The sequence below is a fragment of the Pyxicephalus adspersus genome, chromosome 1, assembly GCF_032062135.1.
Source record: "Pyxicephalus adspersus chromosome 1, UCB_Pads_2.0, whole genome shotgun sequence".
Lineage (NCBI taxonomy): Eukaryota > Metazoa > Chordata > Amphibia > Anura > Pyxicephalidae > Pyxicephalus > Pyxicephalus adspersus.
In genome coordinates this window covers 76979421-77005697 of record NC_092858.1, presented here as the reverse complement: position 1 = coordinate 77005697, position 26277 = coordinate 76979421, and the positions used below count along the sequence as shown (strand labels likewise).

The following is a 26277-nucleotide window of genomic DNA, read 5'->3' as shown; positions in this document are numbered from 1 at the left end:
TATGGTAACTTGTGCCCCAGTTTTACAGTTTTGCCAACCGCAGAAGACTAAATATTATCCAGAATGGTATAATTAAGTCTTTCATATGTAACATAGTATAATAAGTATAATAATAAAGTATAAGTCCTGGTTCCAGTGTTATAGAAGAAGTTCTCCATAAAATTCACCAGGAGAAGATACGTGGAGAGGAAACCCTGGATCAAGACTGAAAAATGGACAGCGAGGGATTGGGGTTATTGTTAGTGGATCTGATTAGGGACCTTGTAAGATTTAACATCGAAAGGGGCAGTTTGTGTGCTGTAGGAGGGCACATATGGGTTCTCCAGAAGGACGTATTGGACTGGATGGCTCATCATTGGCATCTCATAGCCAGAGGATCTTTTTGCCTAGCCAGTAACCTTTATTAGTTTTTAGTCTTTAAATCCTATTTAATAGTGTTGTTTTTAAGACAGAATAGTTTTTTGTGTAGTTGGTATATATATATATGTTCATTGCATATTCATTTCTAGACTTTGTCTAGCTCATGTTATCATGCAAGAGGTTTGCTTCATACAACAACTTTCATCAATCCCTGTGTGATGCAGACACAGTGCTTGTGAGTAGCTACATTTTAATACATTAGTTAATGTTTATTGTGTTGAAAGGGTGTGGTGTTTTTTCCCCTTTTTTTTAATGTATAGTAATATATAGTTTTATGATGGGTACATTGTAACCTATAATTTTATACATGTCAGTGGTAGTGATTGCAGACTTAGAATCCCAAAGAAGAAGTTTCGAACCACCCGATGGTCGCCGAGAAAATTTTTGTGGTCTGCAAGAAAAATTACTTGGCAGGTGTGCCCCCATCTCCCATCGCAGGCTGAGAAGGACCCCGCTGATCATATCCCCTATATGGACACAGCCCTGTGCTACTGTCCCCCCAGGATGTTTAGCAAACAGGTTTGAACTTGAGAGAGCAATGAGAGAACCTGCGATGGGAGAGTGGGTGGGTTCTGGCTTCATGACGCCACTCTGGGGGAAGTGTCTTCCCCTTTTAGTGACACCCGGCTCCCTGCGCATGCACAGGATTTACATTTAAGAATGTCATAGTCTGTGAGGTCCAAAAGGTTGGCTACCCCTGCTTTAGAAGACAGGTAACAGATGACGAGTTACAGAAAGTAACAGCCTCAGGTCTCATTTGTGGGTCCTGTCCACCTCAGGGGGAATGCTAAGCATGAACAAACATCACACTGCAGGCTGCTTGTATTGCAATGGACTTACAGTTAAATACTGCAAAAAAAAAAAAAGAATAGCAATTTTTTTCAATTTTTCAAATTTGAGAGGCAGTCCAGAAACTTTATATATCGCTAAGCTACTTGGACAGCAGCTATTGGTAATTTTGTGGCTTTGCAGTAAGCATGACTGTTGCACTAAGAATGTTATTACTGGGTTTAGTTCCATCCAAGAGAGTAATTTAATATAAAGATTTTATATTAATCTAGAATTATACTTGCAAATGGATATTCTCTTTTTTCCTTTATGCAATATAGCTCTACACAATTATCAGATGCTACTACCAGTCTGTTGTAAAATAAGGCTATGTGAAGACTGGGGGTGAGTTTGCACTGTAGTTACTGCTTCCTCACAGCCCTGAACCAGTTCCTTTAGAAACTATGAGTCTTATTTATTAAAGCTGGGTGATCTAGCAAACCTGGAATGGATTTATTTTAAGTAATTTGTATTTGTTGGCAATTGTTTTAAAACCTGGACCAGATTCATGCCATGCCAGGTTTGCTGAATAACCCAGCTTTACTGATGAAATTGTATCCTCTCCAGCCTTGGAAAGCTTTAATAAATCAGGCCCAATGCCTTGAAAGAAATAATAAAAGAAAACCTTTGGGAAAAAAACCTGCCATGTTTTTGTTCTCATATTACTGTTTTTACCTTTTGAATGGAATGGAAGTATGAATAGGGCACCAATGAGCAGCTCAGTACGACTTTCTTCCCGTTGTAAATGTTCAAACACTGTTTCCTTAATACCTGCGCAGAAGTGCAGAATGTCTCTGCCACCAGTTTGCACATAGCCTAAAGTAAATGTAAACCCCCACTGCATGGCATTTAGTTTACTAAATCACTGTGTATCATCAACAGCTCTTCACAATAAATGTTTCAGCTTGGGTGTTTCACATGTGACAACCCAAGATAGCATTTTGATTAGGGACCGAACATTATTGCTCTTGAACTGTCAGGAACGTACAGTTACTGTCTTGCAGTAGGAAAAAAAAATGTAAAGAGCAAAATAATTTCTGAAGTTTAAGGTTATGTTTTCACAGAATCCACCCTACAATTTTAGTGTTTTCAAGGTGGAAAGATAGACCCCATTCTTGGGTCACATGTTTGTACAGTGATTTTAGAGACTGGTATTGGCCACATACATTTTACTTATGTAACAGGTTAAACATCCCAGCAGTTATACTCTCCTAGGTAATATCAGGTTCTTCAGTGTGATATTTAGTATTACTCACTTATATATCATTTGGCTAAAAGCATCACTCGCCTTTTATGTCTGTAAAATTTCAGATTTTCATTTCCTTCTATTACATTTATTGTTAGGAAATCTGTTTGCCAAATGTACTGCAGCAATTTTCTAATTGATGTTCTTAATTGAAATGGACTATATTGCTTTTAGCAGCATCATGATGTCCTAGAAATGATTAGGAAATCGTTCCAAATACACGTGACGTTTCAGCATTTCTACTAGAGAAAAAAAAAACGAATAGCCCCATGAAAGAAGAGGCATGCATACATTGCTACAAAAAACTCTCTCCTATTCAAAATAAACATTTGTATTTTCAGGTGGTTCACATCTGTATAAATGTCACCTTGTCTGTGCATAGAATGCAGTGATTTATAACAATCATTCCTGACGAGTTTCTTTTGCTGAACTACCTAAACCCTCAATTGTAGATCACTGTATCTGATCTGCAGCCCCCCAAAAACCAACCAGGAGAACAAGACTCCATGAATTGATACAGAAAGTGTGTTCAGCTTGTATCACTGCTTTAAATTACTGATATTACCTGGATCAACAGGTATTTATTTTTACACTTACCGAACAGACAAAATAAAATGCTTTTGTATATTCAACAGACAAAAGGAAACCAATAAGATGTTCATTGTTAGGGTGTACATACACTTTAAGTAGTTTTTTAATACAAGAACATCTCTCCTTTTTTATAGATCCCAAAGTTTTATACTTTAATGCTTAGCTTGTTTTATGAGATTTGTGAGCAGAAATAGCTGTTAGATCATTCTGCACAGAAATAAAAAGAAAAGCTTAGTTAAAGCGAGTGCCTATGATATAAGTGTTTGACCTAGCTATGTGTGACAAGCAGAATAGCTGTAGAAAATCACTCATGCCCTTTTCATCTAACTATAAAGAAGGGTGCGTTTTTGCCCATGCTCATGGTATGTGAAGCCTTATAAGGAGAATGACATTGTTCCAATTCTTTTATTTACGATAGAATTAACCAACCCTGCGCCAGGTTCCATGGATTTACAAACAGAGACAGGGAGAAGAATTAAAGAAGAGACTTGCTATGAAACAATCTGCTTCTCCAGCGGCATTGGTGGCAAAATGATCATTGGTTGATTTTATGTCAACCATTTGTTAACCTTTCCAGAAATCACTACTGAGGTTTCTGGTAACCCATAGACATTCTGCTCATTGCCGGATCCTGCCAATGTCAGATATTTAATGCCTGTGGTTGCAGTTGGTTACTTGTTGGTCTTATTTGTCTTTGCCTAAACCACAAAAACTTCATGGAATTTTTACAGGAAGAGATAGTTTCCTACAAGGCTAATAACAGTAACCAGCAGTTCTAACCAAAATCATTGAGGATATTAAAGATTATTCCTAAATATATATATATATATATATATATATATATATAAGAAATACATGAAATAAAATGAATAAATTCAGTGTACGACTACCCAGAAGTTAAATAGCTAATCTTGATAAGCCTGAAATCACCCAGTATATACATACATATATTTTTTATTTTGTCAAGGAGAATGATTCACAGCATCTGTTTGTTATAATAGTGATCACCAATGGTTAAATCACCTAATCACATTTGATTGCACATTCTGTGCCTTTCAAATGATCATGTAATAGCAGTTATAGACAACCTATTGACTTTTTTTGATGGGGCCATTAAGAATAACTTTTTTTTTATGGACTATAGAAATAATAATGACTCTTGAATGGTACTGATACCTAACTGACACAAACCAAAAACACAAATGAACCCATATTTATATATTTACTAACCGTTTAAGATTTTTTTGTTCATATCACAGGACCAGAATAAACTGCTTAATAGGCTTCACCATTTACATCAACCAAAGCATAAATATAAACAATGGTGTGTTGACCATTTAAAAAACGTTATGTATGTTTGAAAATAGATATATATGCATTGGGTTTGTGAAAGTATCATTACATAAAGCACTTATGGTTTTCTGCTATGGAATATGACTTGAGAGTGACTACAGAATGTTGAATAATAACTAGTGATTGTAAAATATTGATGGCCACTTCCACCCACCCTGACTGTTAGTATTCATAGTTGCCTTTGTTAATCTTTGTACCTGTCTTGCATCATTTATTTAACAACTGGTGTCCATATATTATTACTGTGATCACTTATCTCCCTGGCATTGTAATTTTATATTCACAAAATAACATTATCTTTATTTCCTTTTACTGTATTACTCTATATAAACACCAAATAGCCATAAAAAGAATGGCCAGTGCTCAATATTTATTGTCCTTTATGAGAATTCCCTTTTTATAACACTGCTTCCTACATATTTAAAGCATGCACTATTAATCCTGAGTTTTTATCACGGCCACCACATAATCATTAGACTCGGTAATATAGCCAGGAATTAATAAACCCGCTGTTTGAATGCTTGAATAACGGGAAGTTGCATGAGTTGCTAGGCAGCAAGATTGGAGTGCAGCAACAACCGAGATGTCAGCTGGCATGTGCGCTTTGTGTGGGCATTAATGATGTGCGTTCCTTTTTTTGCCTTACAGTTTCTTTGCTAAATTTAATGGAGCAATTTTTTTTATTAAAAGGAAAATATATTTTGTTCTTTATTGTAGGTTCGGGATGTTATTATACAGTGTCAAATGTTAGCTAAGAAGTTATAGAAAAATACTATTTGCATTTTTTTCTATACACATTTTAGTCTTGTACGAAAATGTAATATTTCTTTAAAGACTTTTTTAAAACACATTTTCATGTGTAACCTACTGCATAAAGCAAACCTATCACAGAAGTTCATTCTAAGATCACCCTGCACCTTGCTTACTAAGGATATGTACACACATTAGATTTTTGTAGTTGGAAAGGATCTTTCACGATCCTTTACAACGACAAAAGACAGAAAGAGGCATAAACGAGCGCTGTACATACAGTGCCATTCTGCACTATGGAGAGAGGAGGGGGAAAATTACCGAGCTCTGTTCCCTACACATCCATTGCAGTCGTTCATGGATCCACCAAGACCGATCCATGAATGACGTTGGATAGCCGCTGTTCACACGACAGATTTTCGTCCGATATCAGCACTGAGGCTACAATTAGGTGAGAATCATCTGACGTGTGTGTGTAGCCCAAGGGCTGTCGCTTAACCTGGAGATACACAGATAATTATAGTCCATGATATTAATGTAAATGCTTTTTGATGGTTATTAGTGCAATATTATTTTAAAAAACAAACTTTTGTTTACCATTTTTTGTTGTATTTTTGTATCGGATAAAAAAGGGTTAGAACCATTGTAAGATTAACGTAGTGCTCTATTTAAAAAGGTTTCCCCACACTTTCTGTCTTTCTGAAAACATTCTACCAGACAGGAACTCTTCAAATAGCAACACAGACAATGATAATATAAACCTTCTTCGTAAAGTAATAACCCCATATCAGAATGTTAATTTTGACAGTTCCTGTCTGGTAAAATGTCAGCAGGGCATGAAGTGAAGGTAAATTTCTCTAGCAAAACTTCAGGTAGCAGAAAAAACCCAACAGTTCTAAATTTGCCCCCCCAAAATTGGGGGAAGAGACATTTACTTTTGTGGCTGTTTAAATGTTGCATGTTCAAAGAAGTAGAAACATTTTGTGTGTGGCTTCTCTTTAGTGGCGGATTAACAGCTAACACCAAATAATAACTTTTCAAAGTTCTTCATTTTTTAATTACCAGCCCAGTTATGATTAGCATAGTTTCTGTTTTCTACATGGTTAGTATACTTTCTGATCACTGCATTGCAAAGCACTCTATGCCCACCTGGTCTGGAAATACCATACACTGGGTTTTATGATTTTGAAACCTATGTCTATTGAGATTTGTGGTAGTCTTGAATTTGTCTGGCCTGGGAAAAGTCCTTATCTGCATACATGTTCTGAGTCAATAGACTCTAGAAATACTGAGTTCTGGTAATACCGAGACCACTTGTTTCGAGCCAGTGACTCTGGAAATACTGAAGAGATTTTTTTAAATTTTACTTTTAAGTATATAAATATTTTTTTATAATTGCTGTTATAGTTCTAACTATCATCATTATGTTGAATTCTCAGGCTTAGTATTTTGGTGTTGTAGATACCTGCATATAAAACTGCTCAATTTTCTTTTGTATTCCATTAAAAAAACAAATATTGTGACTTATTTGGCTGGCAGAAAATCATAATGTTTTGTTAGTTTAATAAAAGTGCCAAATAGGAACCTACGTATTACTGCAAATTTAGGCTACATATACACGTGCAATAATTATTGTTAGAAAATGAACGTTTACAGCCGATTAATGATTATTCATGATTATTTTGTTCAAATAAAATCCACCAATAATGTACACACGCTAGATACGATAGTTTGAACGATCAAACGAAAGTGAGGTGTACCAGGAAGTGAGGTGTACCAAAGAAAGTGTACTGCAGAACCATCTATGATCACTGAACGACCGTACACACAATAGATAGCGAACGATCGTCGCCCAATTGGATCCGCCGGGACAGTCGTTCGTTTTCAGCGGCATTCCTCATTCATTGTCGTCTTTGGCCAGTCGTTGTTCACTTTTTTTGTTAACCATTATTGGAAAATCAGTCGTTAATCGTTCATTTCCAATGATTATATATTATTATTATTGCACGTGTGTACATACTCTAAATAATAATCCCATCGCTTTGTGTGTTGGGTCTGCAACATAATAAAAACTATTTTAGATATATATTATGGTAAGTTAGAGTTGTAACTGTGCCCTGTAACTGATTTGTTTAGCCATTATGTTCCTCTTTTCTATGTATTTATTAAAATCCATTGCAAGTCAGTTCCCCTTTTATATCAAGATTGAATTGTCTTTGAGATTTGCTATGCAAAGTAAGTACAAAGTATCAAGTTTAGTGTTTCACTGTAACTGTTGAGGAAATAGTGGTAAGGCTGCAGGTATCTACAGAATAGCCAGGGATGTCAGCCTATGACATAATTATAGTTTGTATCTCTGTAGCCAGTGTTTTTTTTTTATAGCAATTATCGTTCTTAGTCCCACTTTCCTACAGGTTTCTATCTGTAAGTATTCTCATATATTATATTTCATGGCTCAATGTACTTCATTAGATCTACTATCCTACCACCTTTTCTAATGACTAAATCCCTTGTTATCTTGGAGAATAAAGACGTTAAAGGCCCTTTTCTCTATTCATATAAAGTTAAAGCGGAACTAAACCCACAAGTAATCCGGGGGTATCCTGTTAAGCGAGGCTTTTCATGGCTTTTTGACACATAGCGGGAGCAATAAGGCAGGTAGAAGGGATTTATTGCAGAAGGGATATCTCCTGCCACTTTCTACAATAATAACCTGCCTAATTATGGATTCTAAAGTATACCTAAAGTGAAACTTTAGGTATGCTATAAAGTAAATCTACACTCCATGTACAGTATCATATAAATTACTGTAATAACATAATTGTATGGCTTTTTTCCCATTGTGAGCTATTTTTGCATTCAAACTTTTTGCAGCAAAGTCCTATTCATCTTAATGAACTCCCTTGATGCCCGCATTAGCAGGGCAGTTTTTCTTAAAAAAGAGAGCTAATGTGTGCTAAACCCTCTATTAAACTACTTGTTTAATATTGTGTAGGTTCACCTTGTGCCATTAAAACTCTCTGATCCTTCAAGGAATGGACTCCTCATGACCTCTAAAGTTGTGATGTGATAATCTGGCACCATGATGTTAGCAGCAAGTACTTTACACTGCGTCTCTGCTGGTTGCCTTCTTCCATAGCTCATTTGGCTGCTATTTCTTCCCCAGGTAAATGACTCAGACACACCTGTTCATGTGGATATGATACTTTAGATCAGGCTATGATTATCCATTGCTTCATGATCTGGTACTGACACTCACATGCCCACTGTAAGTGATTTAACAGTGATTAAGGGTAAACATGGGCACTCTGACTGGTCCGCAGTTTTTTTGCCCCATATGCCTCAAGATGTAATGCTTTGTATGTTTTGATACCTTTCACTCAAGGCCAAGTTTGCTTTTGCTAGTAATTTGAGCAGATCCAACATTGGAGCTACTGTAGCACAGATGGGCTAGCCTTGTGGGAAGTACTAGCCACGGCATAATGGGTTGTATCCAGGGCCACCGGGAGAAAATCTGGGCCCCAGTAGAAAGAAGGTGTGTGGGCTCTATAGAAAATTCCACATACATGTATGTGTGTATATTATCATTTATTTTTAACAATCGTAGATTACATTGATACACTTAGATAGGTATGTATAAGTGTAAATGTAATAATAAAGTCTGCTAACCGTCAAGCTGTTTATAGTCTCAAATCTCTCGAAAACGTAAGCAGGCGATGTCAGTGGGTCCTTTATGCTACAATTACAGCATTTACAGGAAACTTTACCTGTGGAATTATTTCTTCCTTTGTCCTGTAAAGTCTTTGTTTTGCAGTCCATGATGAATCAGTGTGGCTCATGTCCCGTTTTCTTCTTTCTCCCTGGAATTGGCGGGAAAGTAAGGAGGAGTAACCAGAGCAATAGGTTTGAAACTAGGAATGAACACGTGAGAACACTCGTTGATAGTCACTTTTACAAGTTTTTGTTTGTTGAATCTTGAATGCACCCTATTATGACACTGAAAAGTATTTTGTCATTGTCACGGCCTACTATTGCTTCGCGCTCACTCAACGCTTTGCGATCTTGAACGTGAAAGGTCTCGCAATACAATTAAATTAATAATAAACAAATGTTCAAATTATAATAAAAATTATAGGACGTGTTGGGCTTCATAGGCGATGTAACGGGTGCACCCCCCTCTCCTCGGGCCTGGTTGTACCCATTACAAGACTTGTTGTTTTGAAGATGATTTGACTCAGTCATCTAGCCTTCACAATTTGTTCCTCAGCAAAGTCACTCAAGTCCTTCTTGCCCATTTTTCTGCTTCCAACACAGCACTCTCAAAAACGGACTGTTCACCTGCTGATTTATCCCATTGGAACAAGATATTCAATGTTACTGATTTTACCTGATGGTAGTTTTATTGTTTCTACTGATTGCAGTATGAAGGAGAATCAGTTCATATTACCGTACCAGAAGAACTAATTTCTTTTGTTAGGATGTTTTTTAACTTTAAAATTTAATTGTAGCTTGATCAAGTTTAAATTGCTGCTATGTTTAAATTTAATATTGGAACATTTATGATTGTGTTTTTCATCAAAATGCGTACACCTTCTTTCCTTCCAATTAAAATGTAATTACCTTAAAAAAAGCATTCACAGAATGCACGACCTAAGAATGCTTTTTGTATTTGATTGTAAAACACCTTTACAAATAATTGCTACCATCATCTAACAAAGCATTGTGTTTTAGGAATACCCTTGTTGCTGAAAGATCAAACAAGTTCAAGTATAAAACTAAAAAAGAAATCTGAAAGCTTTTCTTTCTGTGTGCTACATGCACATTATAAAGAGAGGCTGCAAAGACTCATATGATTTACTCAAATGAACATGTATAGATCGGCTCTGACAGTGGTATACCCTGTGCTCTTGTTTCATATCTTCTATGACATAGAAGCTGGTATCTTTTTAGCAGGGGAGCCATTGACAGGAATGGGTGCTGTAGTATCAAAGTCTGCATGATGCTACAGGCGCTCTTCTTGTGTGCGGAAAGCAGATGCTCTCTAAGGCCTCCTGTGTATTGAGCCAAATCATCTGCCTTTTCAACCCCAATGCCTAGGGAGTCTTCATTTAGTATTAAAATTGTTCTGCTAGAGTTACTTTAATGTCTATGTGCTCTGAGAGGGTTTACTTTCTAATGTATTTATTTTATATCGATATGAAGCCTAGTCCTGTGTATATACGCCCCCCCCCCCCCCCAATCCCCACACACACACACAAAGTAGTGAATGGCAAACTGGATAAAACTGTATGCAGTTTAGTCACATATATTAAACTACTATTACAGTTTATTTAATATTTTGGAATGGCACAGATTTTGGTCAGATTAATTAAACCAAAGTTATAGGTTTCCTTTCAATCCTGTCCACCAAGCCTTTGTTGGCCATCATCAATTAAAGTGGACCTACCACTGAGAGATGATGTAAGCTACCATTGATGAATTCTAAATAATCCTGATTGTCTGAAGGTAAAGCTGATATTTTTTGTCGGGTGTGTCAGCCACTTACCTGAAACAAGCATGGAGATAATGTAACAATTATCTGAACACCCAAGCTAAGCTGTTTGTAGATTCAGGTCTGGAATGGCAGTTTACATAATCTCCTTGGAAAGTCCACAGAAGAACTAAAGTCAACGTTTTCACTTTGCTTCAGTAAAGGTACCACGCTATTACTATTTTTAGGCATTATTACTTCTAGACTTCTTTTTAAAAAGACATGTTTCTTTGATGTATGGAGGCCAAGGTATAAGATATTAATTGCAGTATAAACAAAGCTAGAAGATTCTCAATGACAGATAAACTGATTCCGTTTTCTCCCTAGGAATTTTGTTAGGCGCCAGTATTGTGACCCAGCTTTTTAGTAAACATCCAGAAACAGTGATTTTAGTGGTTACTAAAAAGTGCCAGGTGGTTGCCCGGCCAAACAGGGCTGGGGAGAGCACTAGACTTTAAGCACAAGTAGCTTCTTTTTTCATGTGTACAGATATTTCTGTACTGTAATGGCTGTTATAGCACTACACTTGTAATATTTGCATTAGTTACTTCTGCTGCCAAAGTGTGGCATTATTTACAAATGTATTAATCAGTTGTCCTGCTTTTTCTTGTTGATATCATGCAGTATGTAAGTCATGTGTTTGTCTGTCATGCATATAATGAAAAGAGCAGGTTATCCACTGCTCTTCAGCATTATCCAGCACACTTACAGTATTTGATTCCTTCTTTCTGCCTATTATTCACAAGGGTTTGAATGTAATAGAAGTCTAACATATCAAGTATTACATTTTACAGGTTGAAAATTTCTCATGACTTAAGGCTTATAAATAAAACAAAATATTTTTTGCCTGCAGCATGGAAATTAAATTCCTGTGTACCTGTGTATGTAAAAAATCTGAAGAATCCTAGCTTTGCATTCTTTAAAAATATATATTTTTTTCAAGTCAAAAGTTATTTTTTACCACACTTTTGTAGTTTGGATATTCTTGATGCTTTCATTTTTGTCATAGGGAGAAAACACACATTTTTACAGGTATAAAATAATGACATATAATAGTATCAGCACAAGTCTGCAGAAACTTTCCATGCCCTCCTGTCATTAAAAATTCTTCATTTTGACAGGCAAAACTTCAGCCTTTGAACACCATCTAGCAACACTGCTGGATCCTCCTGAACTACCTTGACTTGTGGCTATGTGGGGATTTAGTATTTCCTCGTTTCTATTTGGCAAATTTACACTTGATGCATTATTGATCTTCAGATAGGCTTAAAATATGTTGGGTGTAAGAGGGGGATGAGGCTATGTTATACCTAATTTAAAAAAGTTGGGGTTTATATAGGAAATAATGCAGGGACCAGCATGATTAGCAGCAGCAATTCTCCTAGGGAAAATTCAAACTTCTAAATATGAGCAACTTCCTCCTAAGAGTTTTATTGCTTATAAACAATCTCTTGTCATACATTGGTGATAATGAAACGACAGTTCATAGTACCTAATCCTCAACTAATAGTTTGGCTTCATTTTTATAGTATTTGAACATAAATGCTTGATAAGTCAGGGATAATAGTTCTTGCAAATGCTGTCACTCAAAGTTCCTGAAAGAAAGAGCATAGATGACACCAATGGGCCTGAATTATTTTTAATCCCAAGCCTTCTCATTATTAGGCAAATATAGATAATTATATTATTAGAATATAAATTATTATATTATTAGATTATTAATAATCAGGCAAGAAAATGTAAAAAAAAGGCAAATCATTCAAATTTTTTAAATGGTAGTTGGGCTGGTAATGCATAATTATATAGTATCTTATCGTGGAGTTTTCCTTTAATATATTTGTTATTTAATTAAGGTTGATTATTTGTTAATATTAGGCCTAGTTAGAAGTAAAATATACAATGAATCCATGCATCATGATTATTAGTAATGCAGAGGAAACATCAGTTTAAGATGAAGGGAACTGGAAGTTATTCCAGAAGAGTACAATGCCAGGAAGTGGTATGTGTACGTCATTAAAATTGGTACAAATGTTGGTTTTGTTTTGAGTTTTATTGTACATAAGTTAAAAGCTTCTTTCCAAGTGTGAATTTTATTGACGATATAGAATTGTGGTTTTCAATAAGGTCATTGCATGCTGTAGAGATATATATGCTGCAATCTGGAAATGATCGACTGTTCATTGCCAAATTATTTAAAAAAGAAGAGTCCTTTTCCTGGTTACACCTGATATTTCTCTAAAGACCATTTTGGTGCATTTATAATTTTCAGAGCTCACCAGCGTTGATCTTGAAGTTAACTTTATTCCTGCCCTAGTAATGAATACAGAGCAGCTTGTTATTGGTTTTGTGGACACTGAATCATCAGTTATTACAAATTTACATTATCTAGAATAATATTAGTTGTTAGAACATCTCTTTGTAGAAGAATATAGTTTGCGAATGACCATTTTCCATCCACACAGTGTCCACATCCACCCATTCACATTTATCCGGTATATGACATCTGGAAATCATTTCTGTGTTTACAATTTAATCCTATTTGGATGTTACATGATTGGGGCACAAAACAACCTTCAAATTTCTTTGCATTTGCCGCATCTCTTTTAAGATTCTTGTGATTTACATTGTGTATAGCTGAAATTTACAATCAAGGTTTTGATAATTTTAGTGATATATATGTGCAAAGGGTAAACGTGGACTTAGGTAATTTCATGTAGATGAAATCAGCCATTGACACAAGCTTGAACTTAATTTTTTCCTCTCTCTTTACAGGAGAAACCTTACAAAGCTGTCCTTGATATTTAGCCACATGTTGGCAGAAATTAGGGCAATCTTTCCCAATGGACAGTTTCAAGGGGATAACTTTCGTATAACAAAAGCAGATGCTGCCGAGTTCTGGAGAAAATTCTTTGGAGAAAAGTAAGTGTTAGCAATTTATGGAAAATGTGAACAAGACACCAGAACTCACTCATGACACAATGTGTAAGAAATACTACATAACAACCTGTAATTTACAAAAAAGATATGTGTTGAATCACATGGCCAATGGCTTTATATCAACACGTTTTACACAGCCACTGTTGTGTCTATTTCTTTATTTCTGTTTTTTTTTTTTATTATTATTTTCACATCTAACTACCTTCACCAACTTTGTCCTTAATCATGTGACCTTCCGGAGACAACCATATGATTATCAGAGCTTTGCACTTTACAAATGGTCTTGCCCCCCAGGCTTGGACCAGAACACTATTTTACTTAAAATATTTAATGTTTTCGTTACCAGGTTTATTACTTTTCATATTTTGCTTGACATTATTATGAAACTCAGATGTTTGTTTTGTCATTGTGTCACGTGCAGTCAGCAGAGGCTGCATCTCCACGGTCCTTGGGGCTATTCACATCATATATCCAAATATGTCAGACAAGTCTTCTATTGTCACCTGTTACTTGATATAGAGTGTATGCCTTTTCAGAAGGACAGCATCATATGTAAACAGGCTATGCTTCTTTTTTTTTGGTATATTGGTAAATATCTGATTTTATACAAAAAGCGATTCAAAAGATCAGTTTACAAGATTGTAAGCATTCATAAATCATAAAGAATGCTTACTTTAAAGTGGATCTAAACTCCCCCTCCTCGCTGTATTGCCAGCCTCGACATTGTCACCCGATCTTCCTCTGGGTTCAGAGGGCATCCGGGGATCATGCACTGATCTGCACATGTGCATCTCTCTAAACATTCAACATTAGGTTGCCAACAGGTAGGTAAGTTTGCAAGGATGTTACACGTTCCTTCTGCAATATTAAGCTCACTGCTGCCAGTTTCTTGTTTTTAAAGTATAGTTCCACTTTACTTTATAAAGGAGATAGTTGCTAAATATTGTTAGGACCTAAATGTTTTGTTTTATTCTCTGTACACTGTATATAAACATTGGTGCACTACAAGCCTAACTGTTTCCGATCCCTCCCTCCTTAGAACCATCGTGCCATGGAAAGTATTTAGACAGTGCCTTCATGAAGTCCATCAGATCACATCTGGCTTAGAAGCAATGGCTTTAAAATCAACAATTGATTTGACATGCAATGATTACATTTCAGTTTTTGAATTTGATATTTTTACAAGACTTTTTCAGGTATGTTCTTTGCATCTTATTATAACCTCTTACATTAGTATATCAAGATGTTATTCAGACCTAACTGATGAACGTTTATAGCGTACATGTCCAAAAAGCTTGTCCTAAAGTCCCACTGTCTTTTGAAACATCTCAATATTCATGTATGAATTATGTCATGAGAATTATTTTAAAATTGTAATTTGTTCATCAATACCATGAACTATTGTTAAGAAGTCTTTACATTGACTTTTAGAATACATTTGTCACTGTCTAGCATGCTATTTCAAGTAAAAACACATTTAAACTAATAAAATTATTTGGGAATCCTTGGTGGCTTGCACCTCACTTTGTTTGAAGTGGGCCCAAAAGAACCAAAACATGTCTTCATTTTCCACACAAATCCACAAACTGGGTTTTAAAATCTTGAGAATTATTCCTTTATGCCACTCTGATCCACTTCCTATAAAATAAGTTCAATCTTTGCTATATAATTGTCCCCTCTGCAGGTGTCCCCTACAAGATACAAGCTCCTCAGTAATAGAACTATGCTGGGTTGTTCTACAGGGAATTAGGGAAGTGTAAATTGACTCAGCACTCTGTTGTAGTGCATGACTAGGTCTGGAGGGTAAGAACGGGAACATAAAATTAAGTAATGGGAAGTTTAAAATGTATTTCAGAACGAAATGTGCACTATTGAATGACATTGGCAAATATATATTTTTTAGGTCTGGAGGTTTAACAAAAAGGTTATACTAAAATTAAATTTCTCTGTTGCTTGATGTTAGATCACGTGCTAACTGTAAACTCTTTCAGACAGGGTCCTCGCCTTCGGTGTCATGTGTCTTGTATCTGTCATTTGCAACCTTATTTTAATGTATTTTTTTTTAATAAAGTGAACATACTCCTAAATGATATATTTCTCTGATAGAATTGACTGTATCAGAACATATTTGTACAGTTGTGTTAAACCATGCTGCCAGGCAAGGTCAAGCACTCCAAGAATGTGGCGCTTGCTACTCATTGATACCATGGCCTTTCCTTTCCCCTGTGATTTCTGTGTTGAAGAATCTACAGTAGGCTGATTCAGAATGCATTACCAGTACCTGTATAAACCAGCTTTCACTACTTTTCGGATTTCCAGCTTTTGTATAAAGTGGTCTTATGCTGTACAAAAGGCCCCTGACTTTTCTGACTCAGTATACCAATATCAGGGGCAGTGTTTGAAACATTGAATAAACAATCTTACCTTTGCAGTTTTGGAACTGTTGTTTAGCAAAAGTTGGCAACTAACAACATTAACAAATCCTACTGTTTGGTTCCGATCATGTGAACATTGCCTTGGCATTTGATTTCCTACTGGAGTACAGGAATCGTGGAGTAGGCATTTTTTCAGCAAAGTGTGTGTGCAAGCTTTTTACTATTTGTTTATATTGGGGTGGGAAGAATATTCAACATTTGGCACCTTATTCTGAAGCAGCTTTTGCCATTTGTGATGGGTAAACTATTTTTTTTCCAGACAGTCATTACTTGAACTTCTTCATCGGTAGGCAGGATTTGACCGATGATAAAGTGTGGGCAGGGATTGGGGAAAACCAGTTACACGCATGGACCTTGAATATTCATATTACTTACTTTATTCATTGTTATTGAATAACATCCAAATACATGTTCCTCATCCTCATATGCTGGGATCATACCATACACATGCAGTTTACTTAGTGGCTAAGAAGAACTAAAACAGCCTTCATAAAGGCCCCTAAACATGTTTTTGCTTGGAAATGATGATAGTTCTAACCATTGCATTGCAAATTTGGACATTATAGACCTCAAGAACTGGATCAGAACTGCCATACTCGCAGGATCCCTTTAACAAGCTCATCAAAACGACCAAACTCTTTACACAAATGATTATTAGGCTAATGTACTGAAAAAGAACCATGATATGCCATGCTTAAAAGCTTATAATATATTTACTTTAATACATTAGCTATCTCTCTGAAAAGTGATTTGTTTTTCTTATCTTAAAGTACCATTTGAAAAGCTGTGAGATTTCTCATTTCCTTCCTGCATTTTTTCCAAAGCACATTATTAAGCAGTATGATTCTGATAACTGGCTTTCTGCAAGAATTTTCTTTTCTTTAAAAAAAAAAAAAACACTTCTATAATTAGTTACAGTTTTTTGAGTCTATTGTCTGAATGTTGTTGCAAAGTTTAGGCTGAACTGTTTATCATTTTAGAAAGTGCTGACTGATTTTGTTGTTTGTGTTTTGACCTTTTTTTTTCTATGGAGGAGATAAAAATAATCCACTTTTGAGCCCATCATGGCACAAGCTTGTCCTGGGTATTTTCACAGAATCCTAATACTACTTCTGAAACCATTTTCTGTTTATCTTCACATTTTCACAGGGATGCAACTTAAGCTGATTTAGAGGGGACTATACTGAAAGTAGGGTTTGTTATTAAATGAAATGGCTTAAAGCTTAGGAAAAGAATACACTCCTATATTAGAAGTGATGTTGCATTCACCAATTATCACTCAGTAATTCCTAGAGTGTTTTCTAAGGTCTGCTACTCCTAAACATTGAAGAACTTCAGGAAAATGTCCCAGTATTCATTTGTTCATAGTATGTGCTCATACTATTTGATAATTTTTCATATCTGTAGTTCTATATACTCCTTGTTATCCTTTTTTTTTACAAACCACTTTCATCATCTGCACACCTATAATTTTATATCGGGAGGACTGGGATTATTGATATAGATCATGTCCGTCTTGGATACTTATAATACAACAAATACCATTGTTGTGTTGTCAGATGTGCTGAAAAGTGCAAGCAGATTTCAAATGTTTTCGGAAGCTGTGTTTGAACAACAAGGTGTTAGTCGTCAAGGCTCAGGCTAGAAGCTTAAAATTATTCTTCTCACCATGCTATGAATCTAGTCTGTCTTGACTTAATACCCTGGTTTAGAAATCATATTCATCCAACACTCACACAACTGCAGTTGCATTTTGTTTGGCCACTTAGACAGTGCATAACATATGTTGTGTCAATAGCCATAATAATGGATGTCTTCAGGATATTGCCCTAATTTTAGATTTGAGGAAATAAGGATGATACTTTTTAAATATTTAAACCTCTTTGTATTATGGTACTTATTCACTGTAATTGATATGCATTGTATGAGATTTTACCTAGCTCTATTATTTCAAAGTCCTAAGCTGTTCAGGTATATTTCTTGATTAATAATGTCTAAAGGTACACCAATGTGTCTCATCATCTTCTTTCCATAGCCCTGGAGCTCCATATTACGGAACTGGAACTTTTTAGCGGTGACTCACCCTGGCTATATGGCATTTTTAACATATGATGAAGTCAAGGCACGTTTACAGAAGTAAAGCACTAAGCCAGGAAGGTAAACATAGTTGATCACCTTGTGGGTTTTTTGTTCCCACTTCAAAGTTAAAAAATGTACTATGTAAACCTTTTTTTTAAGTCATATATTTGTACGCTGTTTAGATTTCCCTTCTCTTTTTAATTTTTTTTTGTGTTTTTTTTAGCTATATTTTTAGATTGAGTTGCACAAGACTAGGACAATGGGCTATAGGTTATGTGACTGGTGATGGAAACATTCTGCAGACCATACCTCATAACAAACCATTGTTTCAAGCGCTTATTGATGGCAGTCGAGAAGGATTGTAAGTATGAATACGTTCAATTAGGCTTATTTATAACATTGATGAACAAGATAAGCATGCTTGTTGTTTTTTGTGTCCGGTGGGTATATGTTTCGGAAAACCTTCCCACAGTTTACTGTAAATGCTTGTATATCTGCCTCTTATGGGTATTGTTATGTGACTAGACCTAATATACTACGCTGGACCCTCATGTGTTTTTTAGACCTAGATCATATAGTGTAAAGATTTTATAGACCACTGTTAAACACAGTCCACAATAACACATAACACAGTTTCAGAAATCCGGTCCAAATTCTGAAAATGCTTATAAAAGCCTTAAAGTAAATAAATCTGTTTTGTGCACCAAATTCCTTCAGAAAATCGGATATAAAGTAGCAGTGCAGAGAGCAGTGCTGTAGGAGGGAAGTCAACAGGTCTTCCCACAAAAGGCTGCCTATAGAAAACTACAGAGGGGTTGATACTAGATTAGGTCACCCTCCGTAAGGAGAGAGAACAGTTTTGACTGGTCTTAATTATAGTAACAGGGGCAAACCTGCTTGATTGTTGCACTTGTGTAGGGGAAATACATAAGGGACATCAAGATTGAAGTTACAATGAATGGTTCTTGCCTGCAGTTTAGCTTTAATAGCTTCACTTCCTAAATAACTTGGTTTCTTAAACAATATGTAGGCATTTTCATGTACAGTAGTATGTAATTAACATGAATACATTTGTGTGTGGTTATTCAAAAATGGAAATGTGTAAATGTACGGACTAAGGTCATATGCTTTATATGCTTGCTATAATTCCCAGCTGCTATTAATGTCTATTGATTGTTGTCACTTGTGCTAAAAGGTGTTTACATGAGCTCTGTTCTGTGATAAAAATTTGTCTGAAAAAAATGAGATTATGTATGATGTCATTGTTTACCTTGTTCTATACAATACAGCCTGCTTGGTTTTCTGATCCTCCTTCTGAATCACTGACACAGAATGAGTACACAGCTCAGGTGTTCAGCTTATTGTCACACAACTTGTCACACACTTAGCTACTGAAACTTAAAGATCAGCTTTACATCCAGGCAATTACCATTCTTTACGATGAGATCAGGTTTACATAATCTCTCAGTTGCAGGTCTTCTATATAGAAAAAAAATATTTAAACCTTTATAACTGAAATCTTTCCAGTAGCAGAAGCTTATATTAGCTGAAAAGTCCTAGTTATAAATGGGTTAAGGCTTATTTATAAGCTGAAAATTTGTAGATGTGAATAATTTGCTCTACTTACACACAATGAGGTCTTTGTGTCTGTAAAAAAGCTCTGGCTCCACCAGGCATCTTTATATAAAACCAAGGTAATCTTGCAACAGCAACACCTGTTATGGATTGATAAATTTTGCTCGGCTAAGTCTGCAGAAGGAAACAAAATCATCAGCTAAGTGTATGTTTACATAAGCAGTGGAAACAAAAAAGAACTCTCACTCCTGTATTTCAGAATCTGCTGGGCCACAAGAAAAGCATTTGAATGGGATGGCTGAGAACAGTCTGGGTATTGCATGCAGCATTTCGGTCAGTCTGCAGCTATGCAATGCCTGGCAAAAGCCAAAGTGTTCACCCTTTAGGCCTGAGAGTTTGGGGGCACTTGGATGGCTTTTAACATCCCTACCAAGCATCCTGTTTTGAGGCTTTTGTGTGAAAACAACTACAAGGACAGATCAAAGTCAAATTTGTTCTGATAGACAAGGCTTGTTGCTCTCCACCCTACACACATCTTTATTGGCCCATTAGGATGTGCAGGCAGAAATTGCAAAGCATTCTTCAATTTCACCATGTGGTGGGGTCATTTTTCTCATTTTGGGTATCTTGTGGAATTCAGATAATTCAGATTGCTGAGGGGCAAGATAGGAGTTTGGAATTGTAAATGGATATGACCAGGACAGGAACAGTTATGGGTAGGTCACACCTGCCTCTTTATTGTGTGATTTTGCATGTTCCCCACACTTCAGCATTTACCCATCAGTGAAGGTGCCACAGGGAGAAGCTACACATAGGTAGCATTCTCAAAGCCCATAAGTAGGAGGCAGTGTTTCCTGGCATGAGGAAGAGGTAAACACATTGCAACCTCACTGTCAGTGTGTATATTAGCCCTTTGACAGTTGACTGCTGAGCTTGTGTTTTTATCTTTTTTGTCTGTTGTTTTTAGTTTCTTTTCTAATTTTTTGTGTATTCTGTTTTTGTTTCTGAATTTCCAGGTTGTGCTTTCTTGGCCCTTTTTGGTTTTGTTGGTCGATTTTCTGTAAAGTTATCAGGTTTTTTTCCCCTTATTTTATTTCTCTTAAAATCATCATGTCATATATCTGTGGCCTTCTGTGCGTTTTCAATATGCACTTAGCTTACACTAATTAATAGGGTTTCTCCACCACCATCCGTTTTGCACGGATGTCCTTTTTTGGCACAAGAATAGGTCTTCTAAAGTTGCAAGGATCTTCTTTAACTGTCAGAGCTAATTGTCGGCCCATTCCCTCGTAATGACTCGAATTTAGACTCTTCCCTTGACTTCATGTATTTTGCTTTGTTTTTTATTTTCACATTTTTGCACAATGACTTTTTTGTGAAAATAAGGTAAAGCAGAATAGAGCACTGTCACTCTTTGCTACCAATCCAAATGCAACCTCATTTGTTAATAGGGTCAGATGGACTTTGGCACTATTAGGAATAGAGGGCTGTTCAGTATGTCTGCATTTATTATCTATATATGCATCAATATTAAATATATCTATATCAAAGCAGTTTTAGTTGTTGTTTTCGAGAATTGATTGTCTTTAAATGGCTGTCTGTGTACATGGTCGGTTGAAAGCCCTTTGTGTTTGATCCTACAACTGTTAATAAATGCCAGGTAAGCAGTTATTGATGTGTATTCTACTAAGTTTTCAATATTCTCTCCATATGTTAATTTAAATGTAAAGGTTGGACTGCTGATGACTTTTTAAGTTAACACTGGGTAAAACTTTTATGGTTTGGATGCAGGCAGAAAGAAATAGAACCTCTGACAGGCTTCTTTTGTTTACAACCCCACTGGGGAGATTTCCCCCTATTTCTTCTTCGTTTGACACATACCCACAGACTGAAATTGACAGCAAATCTCTAGTAAGGGACAAAATGCAGAGTTCATGAAAAAATACATTGCCTTCTTTCTGTTTGGGGACATTCTGTATTTTGTATGATGATAAACAAACCACAGTTATAACAGAAATCACAGATATGAAATAAATTGTGCTTTACTGAGAATAGCAGCAATAAGCACAGCTCACATTTTCTGAAGTAATTTATGCTTGGATGTCCAGTTTGTGCATAAAACTTTTTCTTCTATCTTTACACAAGGTTACATATAAGCTAAAATACCCCTTTGAGGTAGTTGATGCAACAGTTCATTTGAGGGTTTCTTGCTGTTTTTGTTTAGTACCAATGTATCAAACATGCACAACTGCTGCATCACAATCAAAACAAGTGTTTAGCCTGATACTTGATCATTCCTTTGCAGCTTATACTGCTCCATCTTTCTGTCTTTGAGCCTTGGTCATTTCTTTTTCCCCAAACACAGGATTGTACATTCATTGGAAGGTTTTTGCCTTTTTCTGTGCTGCTTTTACATCACTGGGTTACTCAGTTCCCCAAAACTTGCACCTTAAAGGACCAAAACCCACCTGGTATTTATTGGGTAGCCAACCCTAGGCATCCTTTACCCTGCCCCGGCCATCTCTTCCCACCGATGTTAATGATTCTTGTGATTTGCATAATAAATATAAAATATATATTTCATTTTTATTGATAAGTTTTAAGTCTTTTCTAAGCTTTTCTACTTAACAAAAAATAAGTAGAGTTGCACTCGTATCTCTGTGTGCTAGATTCGAGAGCTTTATCAAGTTTATAGAGCATGCAATTTAATTCAGAATGATCATAAGAGCAAATCCAAAATATTGAAAATGTTAATATCAAATGAAATGCCAGAGACGCTCTGGTTGCAAACACTAGATTAGAATGGCTCTACAAGGCTGTAACGTGTTCAGTAGTGTAACCAAGCACTTTCAGGATGACAAGTGTTACAGCCAAATGTATGAACGCTTATAAAGATGGGATAATTTAGGCCTGTCAGCTGTAGAGTACAAGTAGGATATCCCTGCTGCTAAGAATTGTGTTTTACTTAAGGACTTGTACTTAACTAATGCTCAAGTTTAATAAATTCTAAAACCACTTAGACAGGTGTTACCGTTAAGCTGCGGATCGCTTATAATTGGACTTGTGTAGGGGTTACAGGTGGAATGATAATATGTGCAAGCAGTGAATGTGACTGATTAAATAGTTCTATTTTCTCCTACACAGAAAAGCAACATTCTTTTAATGGATGCTTTAAAGAAAGTTGGTGCTGGGTTTTATTTGTTCTGAGTCAATAAGAAGGTCAAAGATGGATGATACTTTAGTTAACCTATTTCAATAGGTTTACTTTTATGCTTAGTTTTAAGTTACCTACTTACTTGTTTCTTTAACTGTTTGTGTTTACTCAAAGAAAATGTAACCAGTGGGGGTTTGTCCAGTTGTCATGCATAAAAAGCTTGTTTGTGTATAAATAGCAATGCCAAATTTAAGTGAGATTGAAGTAATGTCCCCAATCACAGAGAGAGGTCTGACTGAGAGTCTTTACAAAGGGTAAAATTCTCAATCTTTCCTTCATTATAGGCTCTTTCAATATAACTTTACCTGAAACCACAATATTCAGGAATCATGTGCCTTTTTTATCCCTTGTGGCTTCCCTTATGATTACTTAGATTGTACATTTATTCTGCCAGAAGATTACAAGGTGAGAGAGCAAGCCATGGAGGTAATGGGTGCATAAAATAAGAGCATAGTGGCTACTCCTTAAACCCACCAAGGTCACTGGTTGTATAATCTATGGTCCATTGGCCCTGATTAATTAAAGCTCTACAAGGTTGGAGAGGATTCACTTCAGTGTACATACATCAGTGAACCTGGGTGATCCAACAAACCTGGAATGGATTTCCTAAAGTCCTTTGCTATTTTTTAGCAACTGTTTTTAATCATGGATTGGATCCATTCCAGGTTTTTTATACCACTCAAGTTCACTGATGAACGTGTATCCTCTCCAGTCTTGGAGAGCTTTAAAAAATCAGGCCCATTGATGATTTATGATTTATTAAAGCTCTTCTAGGCTGGAGAGGATACATGTTCATCGGTGAAGCTGGGTCATCCAGCAAACCTGCAATGAATCTGCTCTAAGATTCTAAACATTTGCTAACAAATAGCAAATGACTTTGAATGAATCCATTCCAGGTTTTCTGGATCACCCAGCTTCACTGTCATGAGAGTGTTTCCTCTCCAGCCTTGGAGAGCTTTAATTAATCAGACCCATTGTCTTAGCTCAGGAAGCAGATTCCTGAACTATTCTGGCTCCAGCCTTCTGGGGAGAAAAGATAATTAAAGCATTATTAGGAGGATTACTATGATATTGATGTAGAATTATAATGCATGGGGGAAAAACTTCTATTTTAATTATCCATGTCTCTAAAAAGTTTGGTCTATGTTTTGGCTAATATTTAATTGTATGTGAAAGCACCTTTAATTTTATCTGATCTCAAACTATTTACCATATCTACTCAAATATAAGCTGAGGTGCTTTTGTCTTGGGGGGGTCTTAGGGACGAAAAACTGACTTGAGTATATACTAAATATAAGCGTTGACTTGAGTATATACCTAGGGCAGAAAATACAGCTGTCCCTGCTAAAATTTGAAACAGTAATTAGAAATGCCAGTAAAATGAATGTACATAACTACATCCATGTGTTATTTTTAAAACATTTTTTTAAGGGGAAACAATTAAAATCACATGGGCTCAGTCAGTTTATCTTGCCCCCTTTGTACAGGTTAAATACTGTCTATTGTAATTTTGAGATGGTTATGATGGGTTACCTGCTCTTGATCTTTTGTGCATTATTGTTGGCCACCTATAGACGGCGCCATGACCTCAAGTAACATGTGTTACAAACTCATGTCTCTGGTCTCTAATGGGAAGAGTTTACATGAGGCCACAGTGCCATCAAAAGGTCCAATTATAAACCAAAATTCTTTTTCTAATTACATTTTCAAAAAAGGTCTGCTTAAGTGTGTGTGTGTTGGTATTGTTAGCTTTACTGGAGTGTGTAATATCAGAGAGGTGTAGAAAGGCATACCATCCAACACTGAGCACTGCTATGGAAAAATGGTGATCATGTGAATCCTGGTCAAATACAACATGTCCACCAGCAGATGGGAAAAATAGGGGGAAGTGGGCTGGAGGAAGGTACAGGAAGGTGCGTGCTGGGACTTGTAGAGCCCAAGAAAGTACTTCTTGTTTACCAACTCATTCCTTCACAGACGCTTAGATGGTTGGTGTTAGCAGCTCCATGGCAAATGTTTAGTCCAGGTGTAAAAAAGGTATAGAGTTTGTATTTTATACTGCTGATTTTATGCTAACCTCATTAAAATATTTTGTGAACAGGCAGCTAAATTTATTTTATTGCGGAAGAGACACTGCAATAAATACCCTATCTGCTTGCAATGTCACTAATTGATTTATGCAATGGTTATTTATGTTTTGGCACACTGACATGACTGTCTAATATTACTGACTGTCTAAAAGTTACCATAACTTCCTGATGATTATTTTATAAATATTTATCATAATTGTGTTTGTACAGCAGACATGATTTAAGGGGATTAAAGCAGAATGGTAATTACAATTACATGTGGTGCTAATTAGCCTTCAAATTCCATCAATATGTAAGCACCATCAGTGAGTGTCTTACTGGAAAGGCTTTCAATAATCTGCCATTTTTTTAATAAAAGAACTATAGTTCCTCTTTAAATATTTGATATAAGTGCTATATTCAAACTCAATAAGACACATTATTCATTATATGGATATAGCAAACCATAAAAACCAGGTGGTAGTTAAAAGAAATCTAGTTTATAAAGGCTTCCAGAGTTAATTCTGTATTCTATGTAAAATTAGCAGTGTTTTTCTTCAAGTTTTGCACAATATAGCTGAGCTAGTCACCTAATGGCTGCATTGTATTCTTGTATGATCTCCCAGGTACAATATACAAGATCGATATACTGTATGGATTGAAGCACTTGGTTGAACAATTTTCGAATCCCCCCCTTCCCCACTAAAATTTCATTACTATGGCTAACGCACTGCCCTGTTACACATTACTGCCCACTTCTAACACTGGAAACCCAAATTTCTGGAATGGGGAGGTGTATGAAACTTAAAATGTGTGGGGAACATCTGTGGCTAACACCCCATAAAGTTTTATCACAATGGCATCATTAGAACATAAAAAATCAAACCCCACCCCATCAAAACGAAATTGGGGTTTAGGTATTGCTAGGGCAAGTCATAGGTAACAGGGCAGCGTGTTTTGATGGGCAGAGTTTATGTACTGATGCCACGGTGATGAAAGTTTGGGGGGTGTTAGCCACAAGTGTCCCCCACTTGCACCTATGATTCTGTTTATCCGCACCTCTCTGTTCTAGAGAAATTAGGGTTTAAGGTAGGGAAGCGGACAGTTTGATGGGCAGAGGTTTTTATGTTCTAATGATGCCATGCTAATGAAATTTTAGGGGTTTATACATCTGTTCCCACTTGCACCTACATTTTCAGTTTCCTGCACCTCCCTATTCCAGATAAATTGGGATTCAAAGAACAGAAGCA

The 26277-nt window shown here is 36.2% G+C and overlaps 1 protein-coding gene across 1 annotated transcript in view; it reads left to right on the top strand.

The window, feature by feature from the left end:
* CBLB (Cbl proto-oncogene B) overlaps positions 1–26277 on the top strand; it is a 122350-nt gene that overhangs the window by 36791 nt on the left and 59282 nt on the right. Inside the window, 4 exon segments of the mRNA XM_072404635.1 lie at positions 13491–13637; positions 14695–14851; positions 18126–18247; positions 18393–18530. Coding sequence (XP_072260736.1) covers positions 13491–13637; positions 14695–14851; positions 18126–18247; positions 18393–18530 — 564 coding nt within the window.